The sequence below is a fragment of the Trichosurus vulpecula genome, chromosome 8 (genome assembly GCF_011100635.1).
Source record: "Trichosurus vulpecula isolate mTriVul1 chromosome 8, mTriVul1.pri, whole genome shotgun sequence".
NCBI classification, from domain to species: Eukaryota; Metazoa; Chordata; class Mammalia; order Diprotodontia; family Phalangeridae; genus Trichosurus; species Trichosurus vulpecula.
Genome location: NC_050580.1, coordinates 82217590 through 82232516, shown reverse-complemented (window position 1 = coordinate 82232516; position 14927 = coordinate 82217590). Strand labels below are relative to the sequence as shown.

The 14927-nt window shown below is 36.1% G+C and overlaps 1 protein-coding gene across 3 annotated transcripts in view; it reads right to left on the bottom strand.

The window, feature by feature from the left end:
• Positions 1–4619: 4619 nt before the first annotated feature.
• Positions 4620–14927, bottom strand: part of LOC118828983 (protein FRA10AC1) — a 68528-nt gene continuing 58220 nt past the window's right edge. For 2 of the 3 annotated variants that reach the window (XM_036735902.1, XM_036735904.1), the window contains exons 13-14: positions 14615–14693; positions 11497–14100 (exon numbers count right to left, since the gene is read on the bottom strand). In XM_036735902.1, coding sequence (XP_036591797.1) covers positions 14058–14100; positions 14615–14693 — 122 coding nt within the window. In that variant the 3' untranslated portion in view covers positions 11497–14057. Of the gene's footprint in view, positions 4672–11496; positions 14101–14614; positions 14694–14927 lie in introns of those variants that run through there. The other variant, XM_036735903.1, reaches the window with a different exon arrangement.

The window sequence follows — 14927 nt, the reverse complement described above, 5'->3', positions numbered from 1 at the left end:
TAATCTCTCCTTCTATCTCCTTTGCTAGATCCTCTTCCAGATCATGCTATAGGTGTCCCTCAGGGTTCTGTGCTGGGGCCTCTTCTCTTTTCCCACCAAAGTGGTTTTCCTGAAATGCAGGTCTGACCATGTCATCTCCCTTCCTCCCCCCACTCAATAATTCCAGTGGTTCCCTATTGCCTCTAGGATCAAATATAAAATTCTTGGTTGGGTGTTCAAAGCCCTCATAACCTACCCTCATCCCACCTTTCCAGTCTTTTACACCTTACATACCTCCATGTTCTCTTTGATCCAGTGACACTGGCCATCTTTTTGTTCTGCAAACAAGACATTCCAATTCTCAGCTCCAGGTATTTTCTTTAGCTGTTCCCCATTCCCGGAATGTTTTCCCTCCTCATCTTCACCTACTGACTTCCCTGGCTTTTTAAAGTCTCAACTAAAATCCCATCTTCTACAGAAAGAATTTCTCAGCCTCTCTTAATGCCTTCTCTCTTTTACTCATTTCCTACTTATCCTGTATAAAGCTTATTTGTACAGATTTGTTTGCTTGTTGTCTCCACCATTAGATTATGAGCTCTTTGAAGGCAGGGAATGCTTTTGCTTCTTTTTTATATCTTCAGCATTTAGCACATGCCTTGCACATAGTAGGTATATATACTGACTGATTATTGGCTGGAGAGAAAATAAATGTTTGTTCATTGAGAAAAAATAAATTAAAAGTCACATTCTGTGTTTTGGTAACAATTTAAAACAATGAAACTTTAGGGTTATTATTTATATGATTGGCACTGTACAGAATACAGCAGCTATACATCATTTTTAAAAACCAAATATGGCTGTTTAATAGGTATAAACTGACATATTCATTAATTGGAGTTATGCATATAATCCATTGATAGATAAAGATTTGTTATGTTAAGTAGAGATCTTATGCTTCATTTTTAAGTATCACTAATTTAAAATATTGAAGGAACCTACAGGAAATGCAAAGTGAGTAGGTTAATTGGTAGAATTTGAAGGTTTTACTTTACTGACTTGCAATAATGATCCTGGTGAAGGCTAGAGAGCTTATGCCAAGCTAATGATTAGAGTTGAAAACAGAAAGGTAAATAGACTATTAAGTAGTAAATATACTCTTTATTTTTTCCTGCTAGACATTAGCCCAATGGTGTCCAAATAGGATTCTTATGTGTCCCAACCTTAGGGCAACTAGGTCATCATGTTCCCCACATGATCATTCTGTTAGGTGCTGACGTGATGAGGGCAGTGAGGAGGGAGGATGATGATGATTGCTCTAAGTTTCACTACTTACAAAATAACCACATTAGTCCAGTGTTGTAAGGCTAATTTGGGTTTCTTAGTAAAGAATTTAGAATGCCCCTTCAACTTATATGAGCTGCAAAATAGAGATGTCTAGCTTCCTGGTAGTGAAGAGGATACTTGTTCAGAGCTTAGCTGAAGTGATGGGTATTGTACATAAATCAACTATGCCAAGCCACTAAAGAGCCTCTGAAAAACTTCTGAGATGCTAATTCTCTTACTTATAGGGAATTTCAGTTTAATACAAGCAATATTACCTCTCCTCCTCATTTCCTAAGAGTCCAGACAACCAAAATCTCAACTGGGTGAAATCCCTATCCCGCTGATCACGTACCTTTTCCAAACCTTTTCATTTCTCCTCAAACTTCCCATCCCTCTCCTACCCCATACATTCTTACCTGAGAACCTTGCTTCTTACTTCACTGAAAAAATGGAGGCCATTCACCAAGAGCTCCCTTCTGTCCCCTTCTCTTCATCTCATGTCATATATATGCCTTCTACTACTATCACCTCCTTCACTTCAGTCTCATGAGAAGGGGTGGCCCTTCTCATTGCCAAAGTAAATCCTTCTACATGCGCATTCCATCTTTTCCTCCAGCAAACTGTTCCCTCTATCATCCCCACTCTCTTACTAATTTTAAATCCTTGCTCATGTACTGGCTGCTTCCCTGATGTCTAACCTCAAAAACCACTCATTTTATCTATTGATCCCCAGTGGCTATAATTCTATGTATCTCTGTCTAAATCTTTGAGAAAGCCATCTACAAAGAGGAAAAAGGATTAATAAGAAGAATAGATAACATTTATGTAGCATCTACTATGTACCACACTATGCTAAGCAGTTTACAAATATTCTCTCACTCATCCTTGTGACAATCCTGGGAGGTAGCTGCTATATTATTCCCACTTTTACAGTTGAGGAAACTGAGGCAAAGAGAGTTTAAGTGACTCACTCAAGGCCACATAGCTAGAAAGTCAGAGTCGAATGCAGGTTTTCCTGACTCCAGGCCCAGCGCTCTATCCAATGAGCCACCTAACTGCCTAATGGAATGGAAGCTTTGGGGGAAGGTCACACCAGAGTATGAACGAATGAATGAATACTGCAGATAGAGTTAAGACCAGGGGATCAATTTTCATATAAGGATGCAGTAGAGTATACCATAGGTGTAAGTAGGAAAGAAAGCCCAGGAGATCAAGGCAAGAAACAATGAAAGGGTAGGTTGGATCCAGAAAGGCAAGCAGAGCTCAGGGTCTGGGAAAGTAGATAAAGTCATAGAAGAACAAGGAATAGGTCACAGAAGCACAGGATTGAGTCCTGGAAAGAACCTCAGAGGCTACTTAGTCTCAGCCATAACTGAAGATCAATTCCCCTCCATAATCATAAGCTTGCAGGGGCCAGGTGAGTCAGAATTCCCAGCCCACAGTTCCAGGATTTTTTTTTTGTTAGTCATGTCTGACTCTGTGACCCCATTTGGGGTTTTCTTGGCAAAGATACTAGACTGGTTTGCCACTTCCTTCTCTAGCTCATTTTATAGATGAGGAATTGAGGCAAACAGGGTTAAGTGACTTGTTCAGGGTCACACAGCTCATCAGTATCTGAGACCGGATTCAAACTCATGAAGATGAATCTTCCTCATTCCAAGCCCAAAGCTCTATTTTCTCTATCTAGACACCCCATGGTTCAGGGATACTTTACCACTTCAAGATTTTCTCAAACATTCCTTCCCCCTTCCTCCAAGGGAACAGTAGCACTGGTTCCAAGGAGTGCCAGCATGTCTGGCCTATGACTGATGTACCTCTGTCAACAATACACTTAACAAGTGATCATTAGGGTTTTACAGTGAGGAGGACTCCAGCCTCCAATTGTTAAGAAGTTCTTCCTCACATTGAAAGGCAGAGTAGCAGAGTTCACTGGACTGGGAAAGACCGGGCCTCAGATCCTGTCTTAGATATTTGCTAGCTATGTGTCCCTGGGAAAGTTGCTTAAACTCCCTGGGCATCAGTTTCCTTCAAATAATAGGGTTGGATTTGATGGCCTCCCAGGTCCCTTCCAGTTATCTCAATCTGTGACCCTATGAGTAAGCCTAAATTTGCTCCTTTGCGACTTCTTTCCAGTGCTCTAGCTCGGCCTTCTGGAGTCAAGCAGCCCAGAGACATTGTCTTAAGAAGATCGGTGCTAAGAAATGAAGTTTTGGCCCTTGATTGTAGGCCAGAGACTATTTGCTTGAGCTGTGTCCATTCTTATGATCCCAATCCAGCATCCATAAATTTTGAGGGGCAGCATAGTGAGAGAGCCAAGCTGACACATACGGGCTCTGGAACTTCACAAATCAGTTGAACTCTCAGGCAACTCTTCAAGACCAGAAGTTACAGAACAGGTGGCTTCTGCACTGGAATAGGGCTTGCTCAACCAAGAGTTTCAATCATAATAGCTCACATTTCCATAGGGCTTACTATGTGCCAGGTACTATGCTAGGTACTTTACAATTACTACCTCATTTGACCCTCACAACACTGGAGGTAGATGTTATTATTATCCCTATTTTTACAGGTGAGGAAAATGAGGTGACTTGCCCAGGGTCACATAGCTAGTATGTGAGGTTGGATTTGAACTCAGGTCTTCCAGGCCCCAAGCCTGGTATCTATCCACTGTGCCAATTATTTGCCTAAATACCAGTGAAATCACAAGTCCAGTCAGAAACAAAAATTTTAAACCCCTGAACATTAGCAATCAATAAAGTATGAAAATTTTAAAATCATGTATGAAATTATAAATTCCAAACTATTTACTAAATGTAAAGAATATATGTATGTGTGTATACATACATAGATATGTATACACACACCCCTTAAAATAAACTTATTTGCTTCTTTGTTCCTCTCCTTTTGCCTGCTTATCAGATTTTATTGCTATTTTTTATATGGTGGCAGTCAGTGTGTATCATTTTCTGACTTTTCTTTGTTCTGTGACATTTCCTATGTCTTTCCATATTTCTTTGTATCCTTCATATCAAAGCTCTTCATAGTCTGGCCCCTTCCAACTCTCCAGAGTTGCACTGGGTATCCACCATGCCTGAAATGCTCTGCCCTCTTACCTCCCCACTAGACTCTCTGGCTTCCTTCAAGACTCAGCTCAAATCCAATCTTCTTCAGGATGCCATTCCTTGCCCTGCCCAGCTGCTAATGCTTTACTATCACCTTCATTTACTCCACATGTATCTTTGTACGTACCTAGAGATTTGCATCTCGTCTCCCTCCTGGAAATAGTAAACACTAGAACTGACAGGACACCAAGGAAAAACTCCATTTTAATCTCAGGCAGGCATATCATTGATAAATTTCAAAAGTACACTGGCAAAGAAAAAAGAAATGAAAAAAATTATCAGACTCTACTACCAACAGAATTGAGATTTTTAAATAAATGACTAAGTTTTAAAAAAATAACTGAAATAAATCTGGAATGCAACAAGACCAGGCCAGGAATTACTGAGCTAAAACCAAGAAATTACCAAGTTCTCTCTAAAATGAATGGAAGAAATTATTGGAGACAAAAATAGATGTATTAGAATATAAAAAACAAAGTTATTTTTGTACAACAAAAGCCGTGTGTCTAAACCAAAAAGAAAAACAAGATATTGGAGAAAAATCTTTACAATAAATGTATCTGGTAATGATCTGACATTAAGAATCTATAAGAAACTTTCAGGAATTTGCAAGTTTAATACCTATCCCTGAGAGGATATAATTAGTAGTTTTTGAAGGAAGAAATACCAATTTCACCTAAAAACTTTAATGCAAATTATTCCACTTGGCAAAGATGGCTTAAAAATAACAAAATTAAATATTGGGAAAATTGGGTCAGGATAAAAGGGAACAGAAATGCTGTTAAATTGTTGGTGAAGCTGATTTCTTATAGTCTCATTGGAAAATAACCAGACAATATAATAAGAAGGCAAAAAACAATCATACCTTTGGATCCGGTGGTCTGAATAATAGGGCAATATATTTACTAAGGTTGTTGCTGAAAGGGGAAAAAGGACTTACTTGTACCAAAATATTCAGCATCTTTATTTGTAGAGGCAGAAAACTGAAAGTAACTTCTATGTCCAGCAGTTGGGGAATAGCTAAATGAACTTTGCTGGATCAGAGTGATAGAATATTATTGCACCAAAGATATGACAAATATGAAGTCAGGTCAACAAACATTTAGTAAGCAGTCACCCTGTACCCTTGCACTGTGTTAAACACTGGAGATAAGGGAAGGCAACCCCCCACCCCCACCCCATCACTATTCTCAAGTAGGATTTTCTATTTTTAGTGTTGATTTCTGAGTTCCTAAGATTTTTGAGATTTCTTAGCTGTACCTAGTTCCTCTCTTTCTCTCCCTCATCTTTTGACTGTCTTTCATTCCTTTAATTCCCTCATTGTGTATACTATCCATTTTGCTGCATCTTGAGGAGTCTCTTGCTTTGTTTCTGATGCTATTTTTCAGAATAGCTTTCTTCTAGTGTTTTAACTTAATTTTTCTTCTTCCATTATATTTTCTGATTATTTTTGGACTCTCATTGAGTGCTTCTATTGCTATTTTTGAGGGGAATGAGGTGTATTCCCTCCTGTGACAGTCTAACATCTTTTTCAGTTCTTACTTTCTGATGATTCTCTATAGACATACAATGTCTCTTGCGTTCTCCTCTTCCATTCTCATTGCTACCTCTGTAGTTCAAACTTTTGTATCTTAGGCCTGGACTATTCCAATAGCTTTTTAACCATTTTTCCCACATCCAGTTTCTCTTCTGGTCAATCCATTGCTGCCAGATTTTCCTAACCACTGATTACATCAATAGCCTTATTAAAAACGCTTAATGACTGTAAACCCACCAATTTTTACTCCTATTTTCTTAAATAAATGAATCCTTTACACAAAACTGGCCTATTTACCATTCTTTAAATACTTTTCCAACTGTGCTGTTTTGTAAATAAAACCAATATTTTGGTTTGAAAAGTTGGCAATTGCATTGACGGAACAAGCTAATCATATTTATATTCATCACTTTTTTGATTCTGCTACACACACACACCCTCCTCTCTCTCCTCCAGGGCCAAGCTCAAATGCCCTACTCTGCTCCATGAAGCCTTTCCAGATTACCATAGCCAAAAATTCTTTTCCTCTTCCTCTACAATTCCTGTAGTGCTCAAATGGTGCTTACCAGACATATACAGATTTTTCCCCTCTTAACTTTCTAACTAAATAACAAAATATGGAAGACATGGAAAAAATGTTTTATAGGTTTTTATATCCTTCGTAGCATTTAACACAATACCTGTGGAGTTAGGCATTTAATATAAATAAACGATTAAAATAAGCAAGAATTTGAATCAGCAGAGATCCACTGAGATAGCTAGGTGGTATAGTGGATAGAGCAATGGGCCTAGAATCAGGAAGATCTGAGTTCAAATTTGGCTTCAAACACTTACCAGCTGTGTGACGCTGGGCAAATCACTTGACCTGTTTGCCTCAGTTTCCTCAATTGTAAGACAAGGACAATAATAGCCCCTACCTCCCAGGGTAGTTGTGAGGATCAAATGAGATATCTGTAAAGAGCTTAGCACAGTTCCTGGCACACAGTAGGTGCTTAATAAGTACTTGTTCCTCTCCCTTTCTTATTGATTATGGCATAACAAGAATCAGGCTTCTTATGTTACCCAGCTGTCCTGTCATAGGTGCTATACTGTTTTATTGCACACAAATAAGTTGTCTGTTTTAAAGGAAAACACAACCAGTTTATGATAGCAACTATGACTGTTGGTAAGATTTTTGGTATGGATATATCTGTTTTAACACTTCTCAAATCTCACTACACACACACACACACAATGGTACTGAAATAGCAAAAAAAAATTTAGACAATTTTTGGAAAATTTCACAATGGCCCTTGCAGTAACTGAAGGTACCCTGTAATGTTACAAGACCAAAACTGAAAACCAGTGGGCCAAATGAGACCTAATTTTTTAATGAATATTTATTTTTAAAAATACTTAAAACATGCAATAAGTAGCTCATGGAAATGAATGGTAATATCCACTTAGCTTTGAATATCTTGGTCTACTTTTCTGCTGAACTAGTTCAGATGTAAAAGCTAAATTAGAATTAATCAGTTTCAATCATTCTATGAAATACAGCCAAATGTTTCCCAAAGTAGGAGACTGATTATGTGACATGTTTTAATACAGGTGGAAAGGGTCGAAAATAACCTGTTAACATGGTGATCCACAGCTTTCAAATGTAAGTTTTAATTCTGATATTGCTATGTTAACATAAGTGCAGCTGACATCAGTTTCCACTGAAAAGAACATAAATAAGACCAATAAAATCAAATCTGTGGAATCATTCTGGAAATGTTAACAGTTAGAAAAAGTATATTTACTAAGCTTTTAAACGGGGAATAGTGATTTATTAGTAATATTTCTTAGAAAATGAATTTTTTTATTCTCCAGTCAATAAGCAGGTCACATACTCTTTATACCAGGTATTTAAATTTTTTTTTTTTACTCAAGTGTCTTGTTTTCTTGATTGACTTTTGTCTTTTGGGAGTGATGCCTCCCTCTCTTTTAATTTCATTCTCTGCTCAAGTTTCACCACACATACACACATATAGACACATAATGTTCTTGAAAAATTATTTTTAAAATATTCTAATCATGTTTTTGAAATGCCAAATCAAGCATTTTACCTATTATACTCTTCCAACATGGATCGTTCAGTGTGTTTGTCTTTTTGAAAAATAAAGATGTCAATGAATACATCATCCTTTAATGAGTCATCTACCCAATTAATCCATTTTTAAAAAGGTACAACTAGTGAATCTGAATTCAACTTGGTCAAATTTGAATGGCCAAATACTGTGGCTCCTCAAAACTAAATTACCAATTTGGGTATTAAAGTTAATACTTAGAAAGCAAAAACTAAAAGGTTATTGACATTTTGAAAATATATGTAAACTAACTTATCTTAATATTTTTGCTTTGTTTTTTACTAGCTGAAGAAGATTTAGGAAGTACTAATGATGACAAAAAGTCCAAAACGTGTCAAATTTTGTAATGTAATCCAAAGGAACTAAGTCACAAAGATTTTCTGCTGCTGGAGAAAAGCTGAAAATGACTAAAGAATTTTCATGGATTTTTAACTAAGTACAGAACAATGAAAAAAAAAAAGAACCACTAAAAACAGCAGAAGTACAAAGAATGGGTACAACTTTGGACCTCAAATCTTAGGTTTTAAAATTAAATCATGTATAATCTATGCACTATCCACAAAACTTTTAATAAACTATTTGTTAGAAATCAGTACCTGAAGCCAGCTTTCAAGAGTCAAAAGCCTTCAAGTAAACAAAAGCTTGGATACAAGAAACAAATACAAGATGAAGAGAGCTACTACTCAAGATTTCCTCCATCTGGAATAAACATCATCCTTTTTTCCTCCATATTTCTCACTTGATTCTTTGTCTAGATTATATCACTTCCTTAGGAGTTTAGAATAAATCATAGCTTTGTGCCAACAGAGACTCAAAGTATATCTTTCCTACTGCCTGAACCTTTGTGACAATATTTTATTGTTAAAAAAACCCTCATGGTCCTTACAAAAAAGATCATCTCTTCAGCTTCATACATACACATATACATGTGTATTTATGTAAAATTTTTAATATTTCTGTAATTATTTGCCAGACATTTAAAAAGTATTATTTTGACAAATAAACTGGGAGAAACATTATTTTGAACATATGGCAAATTTCTTGAGTCCACAGTAACTTAAAGCTAAAAATAAACAGAAATAATCTACTTCAGACTAAAACAGAAAAAAGACTTAAGAATGTCAAAAGATTTCTAAATTTGAATAGACTGACAGCAACTCAAGACACCTGGAGGACTACTTTATTCTTAGAAATGAATGTAAATATATCCTACTCTGCACCAAGTTTCATTTTAAGCAGCAAAATAAAGTTTTATTGACAAATTTTCATCTTAATATTCTTTAATATAGAATCATTAAGGACATGTATGGCTGGATAGAGAAGCAGGCCATGTATAGAGTAGGAAGTAGACTCAGGTCACTGGTATGCATAAAATATTAAAAGGTCTTCTTCAAACTGGGTTGATTCTCTATGGAGGATTTATTGGAAGACCTGGATAAATAATGCACAGGATGAAGAGGAGTGGCAAAATCTACTGGTGTAATAGGGTGTAGTCATACCAATGAAACCACGGTTCCATTTAAAATACTGGAGTACAAGTAATTAATACCCTAAATTGGTTTTTCCTCTATTCAATGGTACATCAATGGAATAAACAAAATCTGAAGTAACAAGACTGATTTTTTAATATATTCAAACACAGAATGTATATATCTAAAAGACTGTTTTCCTGTGAAGCATTCATTTGGAAAGTTTAACACTGTTTGGGCCTTCAGGGCCAGCTAATAGACTACATAAAATCTATCTCATTTATAATCATACCTCATTTTAATCCAATTTGATGTTGACTAGCTTATTCATGGCTGTTTCCAGAAGTCGAATCACACACTTATATCGTGAGTTGGAAGACCTTAGAAGTCATCTAATCCAACTCCTTCATTTTACAAATAGAAGATTAGAAAGGGGTAAAGTGTCAGGCTCAAGGTCAAACTGCTAATAAGTTACAGTCGGAAACTGAAATCAGGTATAAGCCTACTATTTTTTCTATGATACCATGTCACCTTCTTTCAAAGAACAAAAATTCACTACCATTGGGGCTATTCAGAAAAATGTGTTGCAGGCAATTCTAAGTCACAACTTCAATATATTTTAAATTTCCAATTATGAAATGAAGTATTGAGTTTACAACATATTGTAAAGGTTTCTTGGTCTTATCCTCACCCTGTGCCTCAAAGTATTTAGATTATGTTTTGTAGCAAAAAAAAAAAGCAACAGATTAATTCCAAAGTTCCCAGAGATCCACTGATAAACTGTCTTGTAACAACTGGATTAAGGTCTAGTAAAGCTTGTGTTATAACAAAGAATTAACCTTTAAATCCATTACCTTATTTAAAGAGGCCTCTTTAAGTAGATCTTCTCTATTATTTAAACATATTTCCTTGCTCTATCAACTACATATGTATAATCCTTTATATCATCAAACGTTCATTTTTTCCTCCCATAGGATTATATTCAGTTTTTTTCTTGGTAATAGACTTATATCCTTTGCCTTCTGGAATATCATATTCTATGCTCTCTGCTCCTTTATAACCATGGCTGCTGAATCATAGGTAATCTTGGCTGTGGCTCCTTGATTCTTGGAATTCTTTCTGGCTGCTTGAAGCATTTTTTTCTTTTGACCTGGGATCTCTGGATCTTGGTAATGTTCCTCAGAGCTTTCATTTAGCAGTATCTTTCAGGAAATGACCTGTGGTTTCCACTTTGCCCTTTGGTTCTAAGAAATTTGAGGGTTTTGGTTTTTTTAAAGATTTCTTGAAATAGGATATGTAAGATCAGTTTTTGATTATGGCTTTCAGGTAGTCCAATGATTCATACCTTGACCTGTTTCCAGGTCAATTGTTTTAGCTATGAGATACATTATATTTTTATACCTCCAAAGGCTGGGTTAGATGCTCGACTGGGATCCTGCTATATCCCTGTGGTCTGAGCCACATAGCTGCTGCTCCCTTCTAAATGCCCTCCTTTCTCAGTAAATCACCCAGGGCCTGTCTACCAAGGAATGCCCCCTTGGAGCAGGTGCTCTTCCTGTCTGTGTTCCATGCACGATGTGCTCTTGGATTGACCCATCCACAGTATCCATAGACTGGTCTTTCTTCCTATGCCGAAATTGGCTTGACAAAGGACTTGAGGGCTGAACTGGAATTTTGTTATTTCCCTCTCAGGATTCTATTTGGTGCACTTTCTAGAACTATTTGCAGTTTTGTAGATGGGAGTTCAGCTGCACTGCTTCTTCCTGTTGTGCCACTTTGGCTCCACCTCCTTGTCCAATTAACATTAAATTTGTCTCTGAACCTAAAGATTTTTTATTCAAAATCTATATCTATGATACTACAATTTATTAAAATCATCTTTTCCATTATGGTTTTCGGTTACTACAAGAATTTTGCTCTCTTTTTCAGCATTGAAGATACAAAGAATGAAAGTATCTTATTAAAATATTTTTATTGTACATTCAACTATTTATATATCTTATTCCTATTATTTACAAATGTATCAAATCCTTTCCATTATCAAAAATCACTCTTTTTATCACTAAAACAATAGGCTAACAGTAATTTGAGTAGAGAATTCATTTAACACAATGTAGATAACGTGCTATAGTAACTAACCCAGGAATGGACAACTTACTTCTTTCTAATGGCATAGAACAAATTGCGTAATTCATGTTAATCTCCTCCACAGTACCTGATACATCACACCTGATGACTAAATAAATGTGTATAGCGAACATTAAAAAAGCCAGATATAATTACATATTTTATGGTTTAATATCATAATAACTAATCAACTCTATAAAAAAAAGTCTTTAAAAGTGAGTTGTATTGATATGGGTTTCAATGAAACTACTAGAATTCTATAGTCACTTCAACCCATTTTCTTATTACCATCCATCACTTATCTACCAACCTACTCTCTTTTATACACACACACACACACAACTTATTCAGTTAAATAGTCTCAGTGTATATAAACTATTTTCTTAGAGGCAAGCACTTTTGAAAGCACACAAACTCTTGGAGGGCAAGATTATAGCTAGTGTTTGAAACAACAGCAATAATTTTGTACATGGGACCCCAAGTGGCCCACGACTTTTGTAAGCTAAATTCCATTGCAATAAATTCCACTTGGTACTAAGTGTGGAAATACATAGTGAGGATGCCAGGCAAGGAAAGGTAGGTCTAAAGTAAGAGACTGCTAGACATGCCCCCTGACTGGACGGAAGTAGGTGTGTGAAAGAAGATACCAAAATTATGGGGGAATGGGTCATGAAAAGTAAAACAAGAAGGGAATGGAGAAGACACCTTACTTCCTAATTTTGCCTCAATAAAACTTTTATAATTTGTAGTAATTACAACAGGAAAAACCAGTCTGAATTGGTAAAAAAATATAAAACATTTTAGTAACTGTAGTGGAACCATGCTATGTTGATAACATTCTTCATAGGGATTTTGTGACAAAAACACTTGGTAAATAAGCCAGAATTATGTAATGAGCCAATATTATTATGATTACACTACTAGAAATCATACTCCTACTAAGAATTAAGAGGTGAAATATAGCTTCTGATTCTCTGAAGTAAATTATTAAGTGAAGAGAGCCATTCAAACTTCTTCACTCCACCTCCAAGCCTGTAAAACATTTTTTTGTGTTATATTTTATTGAAGTAAATGGTCTGGGAATTTAGGTAGGAGGGAAAAGGGGAACTAGGAGTAACTACTTACCCCCCTTTTCTTCTTCCCCATAAACAGAATAAAATCAACAACTTTCATAGAAAATGACTATTTCATGGATAGAGAGATCAGAGAAAGCATTTTTGTAATAGGATATTTTTGTAGGCAATTAACCAAACAGTAAAAACACTTACTATAGGCCATCCCCACAGTTTCATAATATGGACTCTTCTATTATAGCAACAGACTAAACCTGTGATTTCATTGGTATAGGGAAACCCTTCTACTAATGCAGACTGACATCTGCTCTGCAACACGAGAGTATTAGAGATTTGTCTAGGGGCACTGAAAGGTTAAATGACTTGCCTTGATCACAGAGCCAGCATATGTCAGAGGCAAGACATAAACCCATGTTTTTCTGCTGAAAACAGAGGCCAGCTCTCTAAGCACTTGGCCACACCTCACTATAACGATATTCCCTATAGAATGATTTTACCTATAACACACTTCAGAAAGTGCCTCACTTCCAAGTTGTAATTCAAACAAAAGACATACTAACAGGAAAGAACAAAACACATACTGAAATTAATTTTCTAAGGATAATCCTCTGTAAATTTAACAGTAGAAGGGAAGGCCTATTTTGTCAATATCACTTCCCAACTCCTACCTCCCTTTTCCCTCCATTCATCTTAAGTAGAAGCTCTGCAAGAACCAGTTGGCTCCTCTGTTCCTTAGCAAAACAAATTCCATTTAGGAATGTATGGAAAAGGACAGAGGTAAGGAGACCAGTATGATTCTTATGGTTCTCTCCAGCAAACTTCCACTCCTAACTATAGGATTCCTTCATATGGCTTTTATAGTACCACAGAGAAATAGATACAAAACAAGAATTGTCTTCCATAGTCTAATATGGGCTGGACTTGAGGAAGAAATCTGGGGGGAGAGCAATGGAGGAAGGCTTTTGTTTTTCCTTTCTACAAATAGTATTTCCTTGTGAGCAAAGATGAAACAAATCACATGTTATCCTTCTTGAAAATCTGTCCAAATTTAACCAGTGATGAAACTGACTTTGTGGCCAAGTGATTTAAACTGCTACAGAAGCAATTAGCTCTACAGGTTATATAGAACTGCACTCTGTAATAGAGTTAATGTCGTATAAAGTACATCACTATGAGATATAACTGGATAATTGGTTATTTCTAAAGAGAAACTACCCAAGTTTTGACTTGGTAGAGAAAACATAAAAATCTAATTAAAAAAAGAGGTTCAAGGAAGATTTTTCACATTAAGGAATAAAGGCTCTATCCTTGATATTTCACAGAAATAAATCTTGAAAATATTCATCAAACTCTTCTTCCCTGTTAAAAGAAAAAAAAATTAGAGATTTTCTTAGGAAGGCTTATAATAATCTGATTTTTAATCTATGGAATGCAAAATGAAGGTGACTGTTACTATTTCTTTCACATGGGACAGGTTATCCTAGGAGTTTTTAAAGTATATACTATTTATATACTACTTAAGTATATACTAGAGGAATTCAAGGAGTGGATGGATGGTCACCATCTTTTTAGCTCTAAGAGTCCATGGTTCTTCAAAGTAACCTTGCCTACTTTCTGTGACAGCTACTAAAGGCCCCTGTAGCCAAGAAGTGCATTTATAACAAGAGTGAGCATCATTTCTGTTTTATCCTCTTTGTGGCTAAAGACAATTAATTTGGAATAGATTCTGGTCTCCCTAAGCCATGTCATTTCTGCCATAAAAGCAGCTATTTTTTTATAGTGAACTTCTACATTAGCTAAAGACAGGGGAGGATGGTAACTTTCAGATCAGATTTTTAAGTTTGTTGCACTGCCTACCAATAGCAAAACTTACTGTGATTTTTCATCTGTTTCCTGCAGAGGACCCTTCCACAACTCTGCTTCTGAAGTACCTTCTTCCTCATCACAGTTTTCTGAGAAAATTAAAATGTGAAAGCTATTAAAAAAACACATTTTAAGCAACCAATAGCCCTATATTCACATCATGACCACCAACACATTAATTTAACTTTGAATCTAACTGCAGCTTGGTTTCTATAATTGTAGCATCTTGCAAACTTAACTATATTAGCCAACAAACATTAAGTACCTTTTCGTGTGTACCAATCAGCTCTTTCACTGAAATTCTCACCAGAAAGATCAAAGAT